The sequence below is a fragment of the Rattus rattus genome, chromosome 18 (genome assembly GCF_011064425.1).
Source record: "Rattus rattus isolate New Zealand chromosome 18, Rrattus_CSIRO_v1, whole genome shotgun sequence".
NCBI lineage: Eukaryota > Metazoa > Chordata > Mammalia > Rodentia > Muridae > Rattus > Rattus rattus.
In genome coordinates this window covers 11,524,254-11,543,175 of record NC_046171.1, presented here as the reverse complement: position 1 = coordinate 11,543,175, position 18,922 = coordinate 11,524,254, and the positions used below count along the sequence as shown (strand labels likewise).

Genomic DNA, 18,922 nt, shown 5'->3' with positions numbered 1-18,922 from the left:
TCAAACCACATTCGCGACCACAAGTAACATGCCTGTTTTCTCCTGTCCAGGCAGGAAGCTCTTCTCTGCCCCCTGGCTTGCGCACAGGGTTGGCTCAGGAGGAATTATTAGGCAATTCTAAGAGCAACAGCTCCTGCTGCCTCCTCAGCTCCTCCTCATCAGAGCCAATCTGCTTCCCCGCATTTGTTAAGGCCCTGCTTTTTTTGAATAATTTATTTTATTTTTTAATGTTCATTAGTGTTTTAACTGCACATATGTCTGTTGGATCCCCTGGAATTAGAGAAACAGACAGATGTGATCTGCCCTGTATGTGCTGGGAATTGAACCTGGTTCTCTGGAAGAGCAGACAGTGCTCTTAACTACCCAATTCTTCGGCCCCGTTGCAGCCCTTCTTTTAAAAATAAATTTAATTGAGAAAGATTATCTGCTCTACTATTTTATGAGTGCTTTGCTCCATATGTATGCATGTATACAATGTGCACATATTTGGAGTGCACATGGGAGGCCAGAAGAGGGTGCCAGATACCCTAAAACGAGACTGGTAGGCTGGGTACGGAAGGAGATGGGGCAGAGACAGCAGAGACTGGCAGCCTGGCTCAGAGAAGTTTAGTGTGCTTCCAACACGGTAGAGACTTCCAACTGAGACCAGGCTGGGACTCCTCCTACCAGGGAGGAGCTGTAAGCACGGGAAGGACAATCATTTGCCTGTGACGAGTGGTTCTACGTTGTCTGTGGGGTGAAGTGATGCAGAGCTGAGAGTGCAGGGAGAGTCAGGAGTGCTGGCTGTCCCCTCTGATTCTCCTATGTCCTGTCTGTCACTGCTAGGTCTCATGCAGTGTGTGAAGCATCCCAGATGCCCAAATGGTCCAACACACAGGACAGGTACTGAGAGCTCACCAGGCCCGACTGGCTGGGAAGATAAAATAGCCCTTTCTGATTCTGAAAGCAAGTACTTGAGACATTCCAGGAATCTAGGCAAGTCACAGTGAAAGGACATTTATTTGCTCAGATTTCAACCAGAGTAGGCCTACACCTATTCCCAAGGATTCGAAATCTGAACCCAGAACACTAAGGATCGATCACAGCAGAGCCAGGGCCTTCCTGTCCACATCTGGGACTCAGGCAATAGAGTCCTTGAGTCCTAATGTAACACTACTGGGTGCCTTCCAGAGGGCTTGTTCTGGAGCATGGAAAAACTGCAGGTGGCCAGGAGACTGGAAGCCACCTGGGCCACGACAGCATAAATGCTGCTAAGGGTTGGCAAGAGAAGAAAAGGACGCCAGCAGGACCCATCATGAGCCTCGAGAAGCTTCGAGCCCTGACCATAGCACTTAAAGCTGCCGCACAGCAGGGCGAAGGCAGACACTCGGTACCTTGCTGCTGGGAGCATATGCACATCCTCAAAGTGGGTTCCCACTCAACTGGCTGTGGATGCATCCTCTATCAGTGACACTCCCAGGACCTAAACAATGTTACCTCGGCTTGACTCCGGGGAGGAAAGCCCTTTTACATTGGCTGAGGCTTGCTGGCCTTGGCTCCATACAAGGACAGACATCAAGGCTAGAAAACAGAACTGCTTGGCCGAGGGGCTGACAGAGGAGTCTGAGCAAGCAACTCCCCGGCCTGCTTAGCTTCTCAAGCGCTTGGGCGGAGGGGCTCGTACCCTTTAGGACGCACCTCATTTCTTGTTACCCCCCCACTCCAAAACATTCTTACTATTTTATGTGTTTGGGTGTACTGCCTGCATACACATGGCTACATACCCCTTGCATTCCTGGTGCTCACAGAGAGCACTGGATCCCCGAGACTGCCTCTCTCCGGACCCCCTTTTCTCTTGCTCCTATTACAGAAATCCCTAAGAAAGCTGATTCTTGGGATGTCTGGTAAACCGATCTGAGTTCACACCTACTAACAAACTTCCTGAACTGCCGAGTCTGCAGAAAGTCCTCTGCTCTCGCTTTTCCTAAGCATTCCAGTTCTCAATGAGGTCCTTTCCCAGTGGGGGCAAGGAGTGACAAGAATGCAAGACCAGGGGAAAGGAGAGTGTGCTAGTTGTCCTACCTGAAGGCATAGGTCTTCTGGTGCCAGCTCAGCTGTCCTCGGATGCTGTACGCAATGGTGGTGACAAACTCCCCGCCCAAGCCCAGCTCCGAGCACAGCTTCAGGGCAAACTTCTCTGGGGAGTTCTCTTTCTCTGACATGTCCCATTCAAACTGGTCCACCAGGGAGATGTTCCCCACATGGATGTTCAGCTGCGGCAGGAACCAAGAAGCACAAGTGAAAGCCGGAAAGTTAGTCACCCAGGAAAGCCGGGAGGAGGTGGGGACAAGCCATTCTGAACAGCCAGGTCTGAAGCATTTATGCCCGTCACTCAGAAGCTGAGGACCAAGGCTAGCCCTTGTCTGTCTAGCTCCTTATTTATAGAACAGAACCAACTTCCCAGGTTGCCACTAGACACTGAGGTTCTGGGCACCGGATCCCTTCTTAACCTGTCTTCTCATCCCCTTGTGTCCCACGCTGACCAGTGTCTTCCTTGTCCTTCCCACCTCGGGCAATCAACCTTTATGTAGCTATGCTGGCCATGCAGAGCTCCGCTTACAGAGATTGTCCTGGAGCCTACTTTAAGCCATTGTCCATACCCTAATGCCCCCACTTTACAAGCATCCTACCAAGCAGCTCACGAGTACACTGACCCTATGTTCCTTCACCCCTTAGAAAGATAAGCTAGCCCCAAACTTCATGGAAGGAAAACAGTAACTCCACAAACACGCGCTCTGCCCTCCACATGCTCATGGTGGCACACCGATAATAAAGAAAAAAATCAATACAGTAAGACACATGCATAAGTGCACACACACTGATACGGAAGCTAAAAAAGATTCCACATGATCCGATACTCAACACCCATTAGGATGGCTACATTCAAACAAGAAAGGGAGAAAGAAACGGGGAGTGAAGAAAGAGGGAAGGAGGAAACGAGGGAGGGAGGCAGGCTGGTTATGATAACTTTTACTGACCTACCCCGGGGAGAAACTGGAACTGTAGTGCACGGTTAGTGGGGGCACAAGACGGTGTAACTCCTGTACAAGTCCGGTAGGTCCTCAGAATAATAAAGGGTAGCCAAGTGACCTAGAATTTTCTTTCCTAAGATTTATTATTTTTATTTAATGTGTATTGGTGTTTTGCTTATATGTATGTCTGTGTGAGGTTGTTAGATCCTGGAGTTACAGACACTTGTGAACTGCCATGTGGATGCTGGGTATTAAACCCAGGTCCTTCGGAAGAGCAACCAGTGCTCTCAACCACCGTGACCTACCAATTTTAACTTGCTTAATTTTAACTAACTTAACTTTAATTTGGAGTATAAACCCAAAGAACTGAAAGCAGGAATACAAACAGGTATTTGAATCATAAAGTATTTCTAGCCCAGCCCATAGGAACATCACACTGACGCTGCACACCTCACTGTGGGGTCTCCTAACTCTGGGGCTGGCTCAGCCCCTGATGGATACAGCAGCACTGGCTGTCCTACCCACAATGTGACACTTTGAAAAGTCAGCCCACCCATTGCTGAGCACTTAGTCAGGTTGTCCCTGAAAGATGTCATCCCAGAAACTATCTCACAGCAAGGAACTCTGACAGGCTTCCACCAAGGGCTGAGTGTACTCTTAGCACCTACCTTGATGATGACACGCTGGTCAGATTGGTCCTCCAGGATGCTGTCTGTGGGGTAGGACTCGATCTGCTGTCGAATGGCAGAGGCAATAGCCGGCACAAAAGTCAGTGGATTCAAGTCCAGGTCATCACAAAGTATTTCTGAAAACATCTCTGGGGTCATTAGCTTCTCTGAAACCAGAAAAATGCAAACATTCCAATCTATTTGTAGTGCCTCATTTCATGGTACTCACACTGCCCTGGTTTCTCTCTCATCCCTTCCTCCTTTGACAAACCTCTTCTCACACAGATGTGGACAACTGGGGACCTGAACCTGGCCTTCCCAGACACTCACAGCAGCAGAGGAAGAAACATCCTTTCCTTTCTGGCCCATACCCTGTAAATATCTGCTCCTGCCCATGAGCATCTTCCCATGGTTCATATCCATGAACCAGAGTGAGACTTGGGCTGTCAGGATGCAGGACATTTCCATCAGTACCAGGACCCCTCTATTGTTCTTTTGAGGCTACACCTACGTGACACCGGTCACCCTTCACCTGTGACACCTGTTTCTGTAACTCGAGCATCTGAAGAGCTGGAGCCATACCTAACAAAAATTCCTGAACAATGCATGAGGCTGTTCCTCCCTTCCTACTGATGACCAGCATTCTGCAGAACACACCTTCTATTCACTTGTCCGCCCGCTGCAGGGCATCCGGGCTTCTCCGGGCTCTGTCTGCCCGCTGCAGGGCATCCGGGCTTCTGTCTGCCCGCTGCAGGGCATCCGGGCTTCTGTCTGCCCGCTGCAGGGCATCCGGGCTTCTGTCCGCCCACTGCAGGGCATCCGGGCTTCTGTCCGCCCACTGCAGGGCATCCGGGCTTCTGTCCGCCCACTGCAGGGCATCCGGGCTTCTGTCCGCCCACTGCAGGGCATCCGGGCTTCTGTCCGCCCACTGCAGGGCATCCAGGCTTCTGTCTGCCCGCTGCAGGGCATCCGGGCTTCTGTCCGCCCGCTGCAGGGCATCCGGGCTTCTGTCTGCCCACTGTAGGGCATCCGGGCTTCTGTCTGCCCACTGTAGGGCATCCGGGCTTCTGTCCGCCCGCTGCAGGGCATCCGGGCTTCTGTCTGCCCGCTGCAGGGCATCCGGGCTTCTGTCTGCCCACTGTAGGGCATCCGGGCTTTTTCTAACTTCTGCCTCTTATGCCCAGAGCTGCTCTCCATACCTACACGTGGGCTTTGGTGTACACAGCTGCTCTGGGACTCACGCCCACACTGCGCTGCTCACCCATAAGGCAGTCCTGTTTAGTGTTGGACTGTTCTTCAGAGCAGCTTAGACACTGGTCCTCCCAGCAGCGTGTTCAGGACTCTCACCAGCAGCAGGTGACGTCACTGGTTTCACTCTGCACTTCTCCAGCAGCTAACAAAGCAGAGCACCTCCCAGTGTTTCCCTCCATCTAAGCATCTTCAGTGAGATACATGTTCACGTCTCCGGTCCTTACTCTAAAACACTTCGTTACACTGATTTACGTGTGGTTGCTGGGTTTGTACACACATCTGTGTACCACTTGCGTATCTTATGTCTTTAGAGGCAGAAGGCATTAGATTCCCCTGAAGTGGAATTACACACCACTGTGAGCTCCTGTGTGGGTGCTAGAGATTGAACCTGGCTCCTCCTGAAGAGCAGTCAGTGTTCTACAGTCTGCGCCCTCCCTGCACCCTCCCTGCGCCCTCCCTGCGCCCTCTCTGCAGACCATGATCATTCTAGTTAAGTTGTTGCTTTCTAGAGTTTGGACAATTTGATCTTTCACTTCACACAAATATGTGAAGTCCTGTCATCATATTCCATTTCCTGTTAACTTTTCCTTTTTTGAGACAGGGTCTCACTATTTAGCCCTGCCTGGCTGGCTTGTGACTCGCTATGCAGCCCTTGAGTCTGCCCACGTGCTGGGATCAGACGTGTGCACCTCTACCCGAGTCCTTTGACCCTCTGACAGGGTCTTCTACAGGGCAAAGTTTTAATGAAGTCTTTTCTATTCTGGACCATGTGCTGGTGTCCAGAGGGTCTTCTGTCTGTCCTAAACACCCAAGATTTTCTCTTATACTTTCCCCCAACAAGTTTTATAGTTTTGTGTTTTGTGCACATTAAGTCTGTGATCTCTCTAGAGTTCAACATCAGGTGTGAGATTAGGTTGAGGTTCGCTTGGCTGTCCGACTGCTCTAGCATCATTCCGTGCAAAGGACTATCTTTCCTCCAATCAGCTGCATTTGCATCGTTTTGTCAAAAACCAGCAGGACTAGGAGAGGGTGAGGGTGGGGAGGCACGAGAGCACAGTGGCCTTGTGATGTTCGAGGCTAAGCTGTGGGTGAGCAGTTTGGACACAGCGGGATGGACCTGAGCGATGCCTTGGGCATCACTGGAACTACAGATTTTGTCATGCCAGGTCCCTACAGCAGTGGTTCTCAACCTTCCTAATGCTGGGACCCTTTAATACAGTTCCTCATGTTGTGCTGACCCCCACCACAAAATGATGTCCTTGCTACTTCCTAACTGTAAGTTTGCTACTATTATGAATTGAAATGTAAATATCTGATACTTAACCTCACAAAGGTCATGCCCCACAGGATGAGAACCACTGACCTAGAGCTAACCTACTCACAGGACGGCAGCACCTCAAACTCACCTGTGGCTATCGCTGGTTTGTGTTTGTTTTATTGTATGTTTGTTCTTTAGAGCCTTACAAATTAGCGTAAGCTGACCATGACTGTGCCATCCCCCGGCCCGCTTCCAAAGTGCTGGGCTATAGGCAGGCACATGACAGATCAGAGTGCCTGATTTGAGAAGTGCCTTTTTTTGTTTATGTTTTGGAACAGGGTCTCACGCTGTAGCTCTGGCTGTCTTGAAACTCACTGCATAGACCAGGCTGGCCTTGAACTTATAGAAATCTGCCTGCTTCTGCCTCCCAGTACTGGGACTAAGGACATACACCACCACCGCCTAGGTCTAGCTAATTAATTTCTGAATTACTTATATTTATACGTGTATTTATTTATTGAGAGCTGGAAGTATAAGGCAGGCAGGCAGGGCCTTCTCTAATGAGTGTGCTTATTCTTGTTAAGTTGGTTCTGTCTACAAGGCAGACTACACTAACCATGTCCTCATTTTGTCTCTTAATCACCTCACTTCCGCTTTCTGCCAGGAGCTGAAGCAATGTGAGGCCTCAACAGATGCAAACCTTCTTTAGCAGCTGAACCCTGAACCTCCCAGCCTTCAGAGACTCACCAGAGTGAGTCTCTTATGTTTATTTATAAATTGCCCAGGTTTGGGTATCCTGCTACAGCAAAAAGAAAACCAACCAACCAACCAAGCAGACAAAACCTAAGACACATGCCCAGCCCATAAGGAATAGGGCACATGGCAGAAGCAGAATGAACCAGAGTTTGCAGCCTTAAGAATTATATCACCATGCTTCAGATGTCAAGTCTAGAATCTGCCGGATGGGCGGCTGGAGGAAAGTGGGCATTTCAATAAGGCTCGGGCAAAACCAGCTATCACATACCATTCATGTTCCAGGTAAAAGCATCTCGCAGCTTCTGCCCGTCAATCTCCATGTCCAGCCGGATGGGGACCAGTACCTCGGGCTGAGATGCATTCTCATGGATCACAGCTGGGTCGTGGTCATCAAAGCTGAAAGTGAAAGGGCAGCAGCTGTCAGTCAGGGCTCCAGGTAGCACAGAAGAGGTCATCAGGAGTCCCGAGGCCAGTCAGGGAATGCAGGGGGCAGTACAGGCTCAAGCTCATCCACGGTTATGTTCTCCAACAGGGCGGGGCAGCGTGCTTCATGAATGCATCAGGAAGAGCCAGGAAGATGCTGCCCCGAGAGAAGACCTAGATGCGCTATCAGAGTCTGGAGCTCATGCCTACACCCCAGCCTTGGAAGGCTGAGACAATCTGCCAAGAGTGTGGAGTCATGTTGGGACACAGGGTGAGATCCTGTCTCGAAAAAAACAAAAATCATCTCTTCCCCTTAAAGCTCAGAGACTATCTCGGGCGGCGGTGGGGGTGGGGGTGGGGGTGGGGTGGTGGTGGTACTAAGGGCCACAGGTCAAAGCTTAAGGAGGGACCACGAAAGGCAAGTGTCTTCAGGAGACCCACTGTACTCACCAACTCAAAGCATGGCATGGACAGGGGAAGCCCTACATGTTAACTGTTCTTCTAAGAAACCCAGTGGGAGCTGTCAGACACGGGGGAATCCACATGACCACGCTGGAGCAGAGACTGGAGTGGTGTGGTTGTGGCTGTTAGCTGAGGAAGGGGTGAGCAGCAGCTTCCACAGCCACACCCAGAGCCTCTGAAGGGAGCAATGGCCTGCCCACACCCTCACTGTGGCCTGTGACCGTATCTCAGACCAGGAGAGACTAAATCCACAGTTTTAAGTCACTACAGTGGTTTGTTTCAGCAGCCACAGAGACTGACACGTCACCTGTATTTCCTGACACCTTCCAGACAGGCGTTTGGATCAAATGGAACATGTGCAGGGACAGGGACAGCCTTGGGACTGTGCCCCCAAGAATCACACTGAGGTGTGAGGGGAGGGGAAGACTGTGAGAGAACAGAGCAGGGGGCCAGGGAAGACAGGGAAAGCCACGGATGATGTCCTGGAAGGAAGAGAACAGCGTCTGAGGCAGTGGCAGGGCAGCATCTGAGAAGGAGACTGAAGCACGCTGGAGGATGACGGGGATCTGTGCAGAGGCCAACGCTAACTCACCACAAGGGGAAGGTTCTCTTCTTGTCCCGACCCATGCGATTCCTATTGATGGTGGTGGAGCACGGCACAGCGTCCAGATGGTGGGAGCTGTTGGGCAGGGTGGGGACCCACTGGCTGTTTCTCTTGGCCTTCTGTTCCCTGGAGAGACAGGAGGAAGTAACCCCATCAGAGCAGGGCTTAGATGCTGCTCACTGCGACGCCCTGCTCACGTTCAGTGGGCACTACTGTGCCCGACAGCCTCCATGCTCCTGTGAGGGCATCTGGGCATTTCTTACACCGTGGGACTCCTCCTGGCGCCTGGAGGTACCTGTGTGCAAAGGCCACAGAAGTATCAGATACAGGACAGGGAATGGTGGGGAAGCCTTTAATCCCAGCACTCAGGAGGAACAGAGAGGCAGGTGGATCTCTGAGTTCCAGGCCAGCTAGGGCTACAGAGTGAAATCCTGCCAAAAAAGAAGAGAAAAAGAAAGAAATAGAAAAAAGAGAGAATGAAAGCCAAGTTAGCTGATACCCGCAGGCAGGGCAGGTAGCTGCTCTCTGCTCTTGGCAGGGATGGAAAGCCTTTGAGCCTTGCTGCCCTCCACACTGCACTGTAACCGAGTAAACCCCTTTCCTCCTAAGGCGCTTGTCTTTGGTCAGAGTATTTCACACGGCAGCAGAAACGAGGCTGCAGCACTGTTATATCCCCACGCTGCGCTCACAGCCCCTGAAGACGCCGTCACTAGTGTCCCAAGGGTGCCATCTGTCCTTCCTAAGAGAGGGTGGGACTCGGTCCTCCGTGGCAGAGCCTTTAACTCTAACTTTTATTTTTGAAGGAAATTTCTAAAAAGCCAGGGCCACTAATACCCTTAATGCAAGGTCTGGGACCACCCTCTGGGGAAGGGCACAGTACAGAGTCTGGTCTCAAGCACGGCGGGCCTGGCTCTGTCCTCATGATGTGCTCCCACCTTTGAGGCCTGGGGACTCATTTGCCAGCATTTGCCCACCTGGGGTTTAGTAGCTGGGGCAGCAGACCAGTGTCTACCTCAGCCCACGTGGACACGTGGCTCTAGAAGAGCATGAAATTTTAAGTGGCAGATTCCTAAGCCCCACCCAGCAAGTGAGTGGGGTCGAACTCTGGAGAGGGCTGGCAGTTTTTGCACCCTGCAGACAACCCCAGGGCAGCTGGGCTGGTATTTAGAAACTACCGATATTCACTGTTCACCTCTTCTGTGCTGACCTCAACTCCTGCCCTACCTCCAAGCTTCCCAAGAATCCCAAGAGGGGACAGGATAGGCAGGCTTCGGGCCCTTTGTCAGGCTGACAGAGCACTATAGCTCTCCCTGTTGCTTTGGCTTCCAGGACAACAGGCCTGTACTCCCTCAGCTGGCCCTCAGCTGACACAACCGAGAAACTGTTTACCACTGTATAAGGCTTCCCAGCTGACGTGTGCAAACATAAAAGTGTCACCCATGTGCACATAATTTCCGTCAGTGACTTCCTGGCGAGGTCCAGCTATCCTTATGTTCTTACCACATCCCTGAGGGGCCGAGGGGGAACGGCAAGAATCTGCTGAGCACACGTCTACATGGCTCACCAGGCTGGATGAGTGCCACCCCTTTGGGGGCCGAGGGGGACCAGAAAGCAATCTAACAAGGAGACGAGGGAAAGCCTGGTTGGAAACGCTCCCCATAACCGCATCGCCCTGAACAATACCTCCCCTCAGCACCTTGGGGTCTGGACATTAAAACTTTCTTTTGTCTCTTGATAAGGTCTCACTGTTAGTCCACGCAGGCCTTTAGACCCACACCCTCGTGCATTCACTTTAGAGGTCGGTCTGCGATTAGAGGTGGGGGTCACAGTGACTGCAATGCAGCTCAATGGGAGAGTGTGCACACAAGTAGCAATGGGGCCCCGAGTTCCATCCTCAGCCTCACCCAGGAGAACAAGATCACGTAGACGACAAACATTCCTGCCATGTTTGTTTCCCCCCTGTATCACTAGATATGCACTGCACTCTAGTTTCTTGTACACTGTGGTCTGGGGTGCAGCTCAGAGATGGAACACAAAGTCACGGGGTCCTGGGTTCAGTCACTAGCATCGCTCCAGCTCACCAAACCTACGGGGTTCTCAGTGCACGTCTGAGTCGAGGTGTGGAGACACAGATACAACACAGGACATTTACAGTGATTTGCCATCCATAACAAAAGTTCTGTTCTGGGGTTGGGGATTTAGCTCAGCGGTAGAGAGCTTGCCAAGGCACTGGGTTCGGTCCCCAGCTCTGAAAAAAAGAAAAAAGGAAAAAAAAAAAAGTTCTGTTCTAGGCTGGGAAGATGGCTAACGGGGCAAATGCACCTGCTTTCCAAGTATGGTGATCTGAGTTTGAGGTCAGCCTGTTTTACAGAGTGAGTTCCAGGATAGTCAGAGCTACACACAGAGACCCTGTCTCAAAAACAAAACCAAAGTTTGTGTGGACCTGAGGATACAGGTCAGTCGGTAGAGCGCTCGCCGAGCAGGTACCAAGTCCTGGGCGCCATCCCCAGCACTGTCATAAGCAAGCATGGCGGCACGCACCTGTAATCCAAGCATTCAGGAGGTGGAGGCAGGAGGATTGGAAGTTTAACACCATGCTTAACTACATGGCCAGTTTAAGGCCAGCCTGGGCTACATGAGATGCTTCTCAAAAAAGTTCTTTTAAAGTTCCACATACATACATACATACATACATACATACATACATACACACACACACATACATTCATACACTATACACTACATACATACATACATACATACATACATACATACATACATACATTTAAATCTATTGTTTCTTTTGGGAATTTATCTAAGTCACCATTGGTTTTTTTTGGTAAATGAATCCCAATTTTGGAATATTACATTTCAGAACTCAAGTCTTGGCCCGTTTCTTCAGAATTCCAAAGATACAGAAGAAACTTAGAAGCCCAGGTCAGGCAATTATGAACTCAGCGAGGAAAGGGTTGAAGGGCAGTTCAGCTCACTTTAGCCTGCTCTTCAGGGTGGGAACGCCCGCCTGCCCGCCCATGTCCCCGGAGCACACCAGGATTAGAAGACGTACCTGAGGTAGGTTGGGGGCTCTGTGCTGATGGACACAGCCTTGTACTTCTCGTCATTGCCGTCCAGAATCTCTTCCACCTCTGAGGCTTTCAGTAGTGTCACGCTGGTGGCCAGGGTGGTGTATCCATGGTCTATAAGCAGAGAAGGCCCAGTGCGGTCACACTGCTGCAGTGTGATGGCTGCCAACCATCGATACAGCACATGAGGTCCTCACATGCAGGAGGCGGGAAGCGAGGTGTCAAACTCTACTGCTGAGTGCCAGCCTCTTCCAAACGGGCGAGCGGCCTGAGGCTTGGCCTAGACATTTTAGAGGAGGAAGCCTCGGCAGGATGGATTTGAGGAATTCACCTCCTAAGAGCATTGGCTCGGAGGCAGAGATGTTCGGGGCAGCTGCAGCTCAGGGGCTGCCAGGAAGCTGCCGGACAACACCCCAGTGGGAAGAGGTCTGACACTGCCACAATCTAAACACAAAGCAAGGACGAGACAGATGAAAGATGACGACTTTTCTTTTAAAACAAGAGCCCAGAGAGTTGGAAAGAAGTGTTCGCCTCAAGCAGGAGTTACCATGCCCGAGCCAGTGCAGATGTGCCGTCTGGAAACCAAGACAGACTTCATCCGACGTGAGTCCAGCTCTTCTAGGGCCTTTGTCAAGAGCTGCTAGTTATCTGCAGGACCTGCTTAGCTTCACTGGAGGAATCTCTCAACCACAGGGAGGGAAGGAAGGAAGGAGCACAGCAGAAAGACCAGTGGGACTTCATAGGAATTCAAGGAAGGGTAGGCAGAGCTAGGCAGTCCTCCTGACCGTCCTCCATTTGTGGCCCAAGGGATACAAACGAAACTGTTTTAGGCAACAGTGGGTCTGTTTTAGTAGTGAACAAAAGCAGCTCTGGCTCCTGCAGTAAAAGAACCCCAATTTACCACAACAGACAAAACTACATCAGCACCTACAGACGAGACAGACGACAGAGTGCTGGGGAGCACGCATGCTTGCATGCACGCACACATGCACCCAGGCCCCGGGCAGCTCTCTACAGGGTGCCTCTGCTGAGTGGAGAGCAGTTCTGCCACTTGCCAGATGGCATGCTGCAGCCACACCCGAGCCCATACGCTGGAGCGCCAAGACTATGGGGCAGTGTCACGCTGAAGAGCTGCCACAGCCCAGAGCTTGCCCTAGGTTCGCTGGCATCAGATGGCTCACCTGGCAAGCCCCAGGCACAGGGCGGGCCACGGAATGGGTACATGCACGTGAGCTCAACACGCCGGTTGTCAACATGAAGTAGTACAGACAGATGTGCTGTGGGAGGGAAGCGGTGACAGCCCCAGAGGAGAGAGGGCTGGGGCCACCGTCTACGGCCGCAAGGATGACTACAGCGACACACTCAGCAAATGGTAGCAAATCTCAGCATTCCTAAAACGTTTTGAGACCAACATGTCTTCACAGCACCTGCTACTGCCCTGGCCCAGCCCCTCACACACCCGCTGGCCCAGCCAGGAACACACAACAGGGGAGTTTGAGCCACTCTCTCCTGAGGCCCGTGTGCACTGGCAGGGTGGCCCGCCCCGGGATGCTCCCTACCGAACTGAGGTCAGGCTGCAATGAAGACACTGGAGTGAAAACGTTTTATCTCCGTGACATAAGCGAGTGGTTTTGAAACAGGTTTACAAACCCTCGTGAAGACGCACCCTTAGTGTTAGGTTTTGTTTTTTTACCATGTGACGATGCCACTATTTTCTTCCTTTCTTCCACAGTGGCTAGTCGCCGCCAGAGTGAGGGGTATCTCTTGTACAGAGAACCTCGGAACATACGCAGGTAGTTTCCCACCTATGGGTAAAGCAAGAAGGCTCATTATGAGGGTCGGGCTACCTACCACCATGCCGAGACAATGCCTCCAGACGCCGGGCTTTCAGGAGTCAGCAAACACATTCTGCTGACATCAAGGGTTCAACAGCAGTGCACATCTGGCTGGCATCTGTGTCTCCTGATCCCAGAGCTTAGTAAGAAGCTTATGATTTTGACCTGACTAGAGATGTTGGCACTTTTCTGAAATCTAAGACTCCTGTGACCTTCTTTCATCTTAAGAAGCGACTTTGATATTTTTACAAGGCAATAAACACCAAAAAGTTTTTAATTTTAGACAGATGCGAGATAATTTGTCCCGTTGCCTATGTTGCTTTGTTTAGTAATAAAACTCAAAACAGAGATGCCAAAGAATTTTCTAGAGTCTAAAAAAAGTACTGTATTAGTAATCCCTAGCCTAGCCTGTAAATCACTACTTCCCCTCAGTTTGTTTGTAGCAATACTGTAAGCACGGCCCCTGATTAGACGGAGGCCTACGACTGTTTTTAAGATGTTCTACGGTCTCACTGACTTTTCAGAAATGCTATCTTCAGAGTCACACTGTGGGGACAACCAATAGATGGGTGTGAGGTGTTCACTCTGGCAGTGAGTCTAGGCCTCTGTTCACCCATCGAGTGCTTAACAACCCTGACTTTTCCCCTAAGACAGATTCTCACTATGCAGCCCTGGCTGGCCTGGAACTCACTATGTAGACAAGGCTGTCCTTGAACTCAGGATGGACTGGCCTGCCTCTGCCCACTGAGTCCTGGGATTAAAGGTGTGCACGGCCACACCAGGCCCTCAAGTCTGGATTCTGCTTCAGAAAGGAACACTTCTATTATTCTTTTCATCATATCTACCTAGCATAGCGTACATTTATGAAGTGAAGGTAGTTTCTGCACTTTTCTTCCAGAAGAGATTTATGTAACCAATAGCTAGAGTGCTGAGACCAACAGTCTATACACAGAACAGCAAAGACTCCTGGCTGCTGTTTGGTTTGTGGGTCATTATCACCCAAAGGTAAAAGGATGGTTTCCATTTATTTTTAGAAAAAAGTTAGCGATATTGTCCATCTTTTTCCCTAGAGTCTCACTGCATAGCCCTGGTTGGCCTGGAACTCATTATGTGGACCAGGCTGTCCTTGAACTCAGAGATTCAGAGGCCTGCCTCTGCCTACTGGGTGGTGGGATTAAAGGCGTGCACTACAAAGTAGTCTCCCATGGCTACTCTGGGTGGTGTACCACAAACCCTAGAACACTAGGCTGGACCACTTGGCTTTTCCTAAATCAGTCTTTGCTCTTTCTGAAATACAAAATAGAGATTCTGGACTTGGGCATTCATTTCTTCAAAGTCCTGTGACTCCTGTGGCAAATGACAGGATGACAGGGACATAGTCATATCCGCTGCAGACGTCCTTCCGAAGCAGCTCCACAGAGGTCAGAGACACTGCTAGTGTGCTGCGTCTGGCCCATCTGTCTAAAACTGAATCCATCATCCAGACAATACTGCAGAAAGTACTATATGACCCTGTGCTCTTCCCAAGAGTGAGAAACCGCCCATTTTGGTCTCGGGGATAACTATTCTCATTCAACTGGGAAGGCAAAGAGTCAAGAGGCCAAAAGGAGGCTGTGGTTGGACTTCTAAAACCGAAAACATTTGATGACAATTACCTCAAGAGACATGTATTTCCAGTTTAAGCATCTCGGGATGCATGAGAAAAATAAAACCGGTCAAGAGGAGTACTCAGTGCAAGAACACGTGCTCAGTGTGCAAAGGCTCTGGGCTCCCCAGTATGAGAACTGAGGAAGGCAGAGAACAGAGTGGCGAGAGGGTAAGGAGGCACAGCAAGCTGTCACTAAGCCTCCCGAGGTTCTTCCCACCTGACCAGGAGCTGTCTCTCAATTGCTCCATCAGATGTGTATTTTCTTTTCAAAACTACCCCCAGCCTCTTAGAGCCCAGGCCAGATTTACTCTTTCACTGGTCAGTTCAGGGAAACGTCTTTCAACAAATTCTCCCGCCATAGATTGTTCCAAGCCTTCAACTCCTTACATACTGGACCTTGCATTTGCGCAAATGCCTATTGACCAACAAGCACCCTTCCGAGCCACGGGAGATGGCCGGGCCCTGACTGCACGTCCCCAGCACTGCCACCTTGGAACAGCAGCAGAGGTGATGGTGGGAACAGTCATGGCAGCCTGCACTTTTTGTTTAATGGAAAACAGTGAAAGCAGAAATGCTAAGTCTAGATGTTTCTGACAACACTGGTCCCACTACCTGATTCAACCAACGCCCTAATGGGTATATGACACTCAACAGCTGCCAGGAGGTAACTGTTGACAGTTTGAAATGGCATTAGTTAGCTCTCTAGGGTGGGCACCTACCTCCTTACACATGCTATATGTCTACTGGTTAATATTCACATATTGGAATTTTATGTGTTTTTTTTTTTTTCCTGAGACTCGTAGGCCAGGCTGGACTCAAACTCACCTCTATTCTACCTCTGGGGTGTTCAGGTTAAAGGTGCAACCTAGTGCTTGGCCACCCACAGCTTAAAATACAAAAAAAAAAAAAAAAAAAAAAAAAGGAAACATAAACCGGATGTGGTGGCACCAAGTGCTTTGATCCCAGCACTTGAGAGGCAGAGGCAGGTGGATTTCTGTGAGTTCAAGGTTAGCCAGGTCTCAACGGGGAGTTGCAAACCAGCCAGGGTCACACAATGAGATCTTGTCTCAAAGAGAAGGGGGGAGTGGAGACATAAACTGGTTGGCAGTTGCCCTTAGATGGAAAAAAGCTAGTTTGAGACAATCTGTTTTAAAAAAGAAAAAAAAGAAACTTCATACATTTGGCTGGTCTGTAGGTCTAATTGTAGGGTTTTTCTAAGACAGTGGTTCTCAGCCTTCCTAATGCTGTGACCCTTTAATACAGTTTCTCATATTGTGATGACCCCTCACCATAAAATTCTCCCGTTGCTACTTCATAACTATAATTCTGCTAGAGTTACAAATCATAATGTCACTACCTTATATGCAGGATATTTGATGTGGGAGCCCTATGAAAGGGGTAGCAACACACAAGAGCGAACCTAAGGAACTGTGTCCACTTAACTGAACAGGGGCTGTCTCTTCTAGTTATGAGTTATGGGTTAGCGATCCTTAGATTTATCCCCTATAAAGACTCAAAATCAGTTCACAGATCTCCAAAATGTTAGTGCTTCTGGCCTTGGGGCCTCAACCACTCAAAAGCAAACATCCTCCTCCAATCACTTTCTACACATCATAAAACTTATGTTACTGCACTCCACCACAGAAACAAGGACACAAAGGGGAGGAGACTTTCCTAAGCCTCAGGCTTACAACTAGAGGTTTCAAGACCGTGGTAGTGGGGTGCACGAGAGCTGCCGAAGGGCTCAAGGGCAGTACTGCACCTCCAAGCACCCAGGGGCTTCCCAAACATCCTTTTTCCATTTGCCTAGAGTGAACCGGCTCGATGCTCTAAGCTAGGGCAGATGCTTAGGGTCGGAACAATGTTAAGTGGGTAAGGAAACCTAGAGGCCACGCCCACCAGGCCACGCCCCAGCTGCGAGCACGAGCCCGCCTCCGCGATGAATGGAGGCGCGCACTCGGGGAGCACTGGCCCGCCCCGGGACTCGAGCCGGCCAGCCGCTGCTCGGGAAGCCGAGAACGCGCCGCGGGCTACCTCGGAGCCGATCATGTAGAACTCCCCGTCGTCCTCCAGCTGAAACTTGACGGGCTTCTGCCCGAAGGTCTTGCTCAACGCCATCATCATCATGGCGGCGGGGGAAACTGGCAGCCGGGGTCGAGCTGGAAAGAATCCGGTGGGCTGGGGCGGGGCCGAGGCGCGTCGGACCGAAAGGAACGGAGGCCGGGAGGTGAAAGACGGACAGGGCGAGCCGGGCAAACCGGGAAGGCGCTCGCGTCACTACTAGGTTCTTAAGCCGTCTCTGCGAAGAGCAGGCCTCCCTCCGTGCGCATGCGCGTGGAGGTGCTGACGCTAACGTGCGCGCCGCCGCCTGCGCGAGCGCGTTCCCGCAGGCCCTTAAAGGGACCCGAGCTTCTTTTGCTTCCAGGCGGGTATGGAGGGAAACTTCTCAGCGACAGAAATAGCCACTGAGGCCCTGACTCAGGCGGTGGCTTTTCTAGTGGCACAGCCTGAGATGGCACTCCGCCCTGGGATGAAGGGAATAAATGAGGTGTTAAGCGGGGAGAAGAACCGCTCCATCTGGAAGCCCGAAGGAGGCTGGGTGGGCATGGCGACCCCAGGCCGGCCAGGTTCTCCACCCGAAGGTGCGCTAGGAATAGCTAGCTATCCGCTGCAGGCCCACTATTCCCGAGGCAGTAGGGATGGGAAGAATAACAGTACTGGATGGAGGTTGGTACTATTCAAAGATCTATGTGCTGTGCCAGGTGACCGGGAAGAGACACTTGCCTTCCTTCCTTACCTCTGCAAGCTTGGTACCCACAAGCCCAGCCCTGTTCTGTGCCTCTGCCGGCCTTGGGCCTTAACAGCCCCGAGGCAAGACAGTGCTTCTGGAAAGTGTCCAAGCAGTCCACCCTCTGTTGAACAGAGCCTTGACTCCAAAATGTTTAAGTAATGTTTATTGTAGCGCTATTACAATAGCTTAAGTTATAGCCCAGCCTAGGTAGAAGAATGGTTGAAGAAAATGTAATCTAGGCAGGGTGTCGCGGCTAGCCCCAGCACTCAGGAGGCAGAGACAGGAGGATTTCTGTGAGTTATAGGCAAGTCTACACAGTGAGTTTCAGGACAGCCAGGGGTAGGTAGAGAAACTGTCTCAGAAAAAAATAAAATAAAATAAAGCAAAAAGAGTGAAATGTGTGTACACGACGGAATTATTTTTTCAGCCCCCAAAACGAAATTGTTTTCAGGAAAATGGATGCAACTGGAGATAATCGTATTAAATCAAGCCAGTCTGAGAAAGACAAATAGGTACTACACAGAACATGAAAGAAAAGTGACATTGTGTATGGGAGCAAAGGGACTAACAGGAGAGGGAGGGGAGATAGGGGAAGTGGGGTATGGGAGGGGGAGAATGTGCAAAATATAAATACAAAGTGGAAAACAAACTGGCCAGTTTCATAAGGGTCAGCCTAATGAGACCAGAGTTGTGACTAGGGTCCTTAGGAAGGAGATGTTAACTAGGAAAGGCCGTGGTAACTAGGAGTTTACCCAACTGTCCTCATAGCCACAGGAACCAGAGTGTTAAGGGCCAGGCATGGTGGTTCACACTTTTAATCCCAGAACTCCAGAATCATAGGCAGGCAGACCTCCGTGAGTTCCAGGACATGATGTATGAGACCATGCCTTCCCCCAGGTAATTAGGCACGATCCAATAAAATGACTACTGCTTTGGAGGATGACTTCAAGGGACAAATGAGACAAGAAGCCAGTTAAAAAGTCATTGTGGGTGTGCCTCTATTGGTTCAGGGACTAAATGTTGGCCCTAGCCCCAGGGAAACAGTCTTGGCGGGATGAAGGCTTTAGCCTAACTCCCAATCTTTTTTTTTTTTTTTAAAGCATTCTTTTTTTTTTTTAATGAAAGGATTTTT

General features: G+C 50.6%; 1 protein-coding gene across 2 annotated transcripts in view; it reads right to left on the bottom strand.

Annotated features, from left to right (window-relative positions):
- Positions 1-17,345, bottom strand: part of Smarcb1 (SWI/SNF related, matrix associated, actin dependent regulator of chromatin, subfamily b, member 1) — a 22,924-nt gene extending 5,579 nt beyond the window's left edge. The window contains exons 1-7 of one of the 2 annotated variants that reach the window (XM_032888249.1): positions 17,034-17,345; positions 13,183-13,321; positions 11,501-11,630; positions 8,422-8,559; positions 7,213-7,340; positions 3,680-3,846; positions 2,062-2,252 (exon numbers count right to left, since the gene is read on the bottom strand). In XM_032888249.1, the coding sequence (XP_032744140.1) occupies positions 2,062-2,252; positions 3,680-3,846; positions 7,213-7,340; positions 8,422-8,559; positions 11,501-11,630; positions 13,183-13,321; positions 17,034-17,126 (986 nt within the window). In that variant the 5' untranslated portion in view covers positions 17,127-17,345. The remainder of the gene's footprint in view (positions 1-2,061; positions 2,253-3,679; positions 3,847-7,212; positions 7,341-8,421; positions 8,560-11,500; positions 11,631-13,182; positions 13,322-17,033) is intronic. The other variant, XM_032888250.1, reaches the window with a different exon arrangement.
- Positions 17,346-18,922: the final 1,577 nt, after the last annotated feature.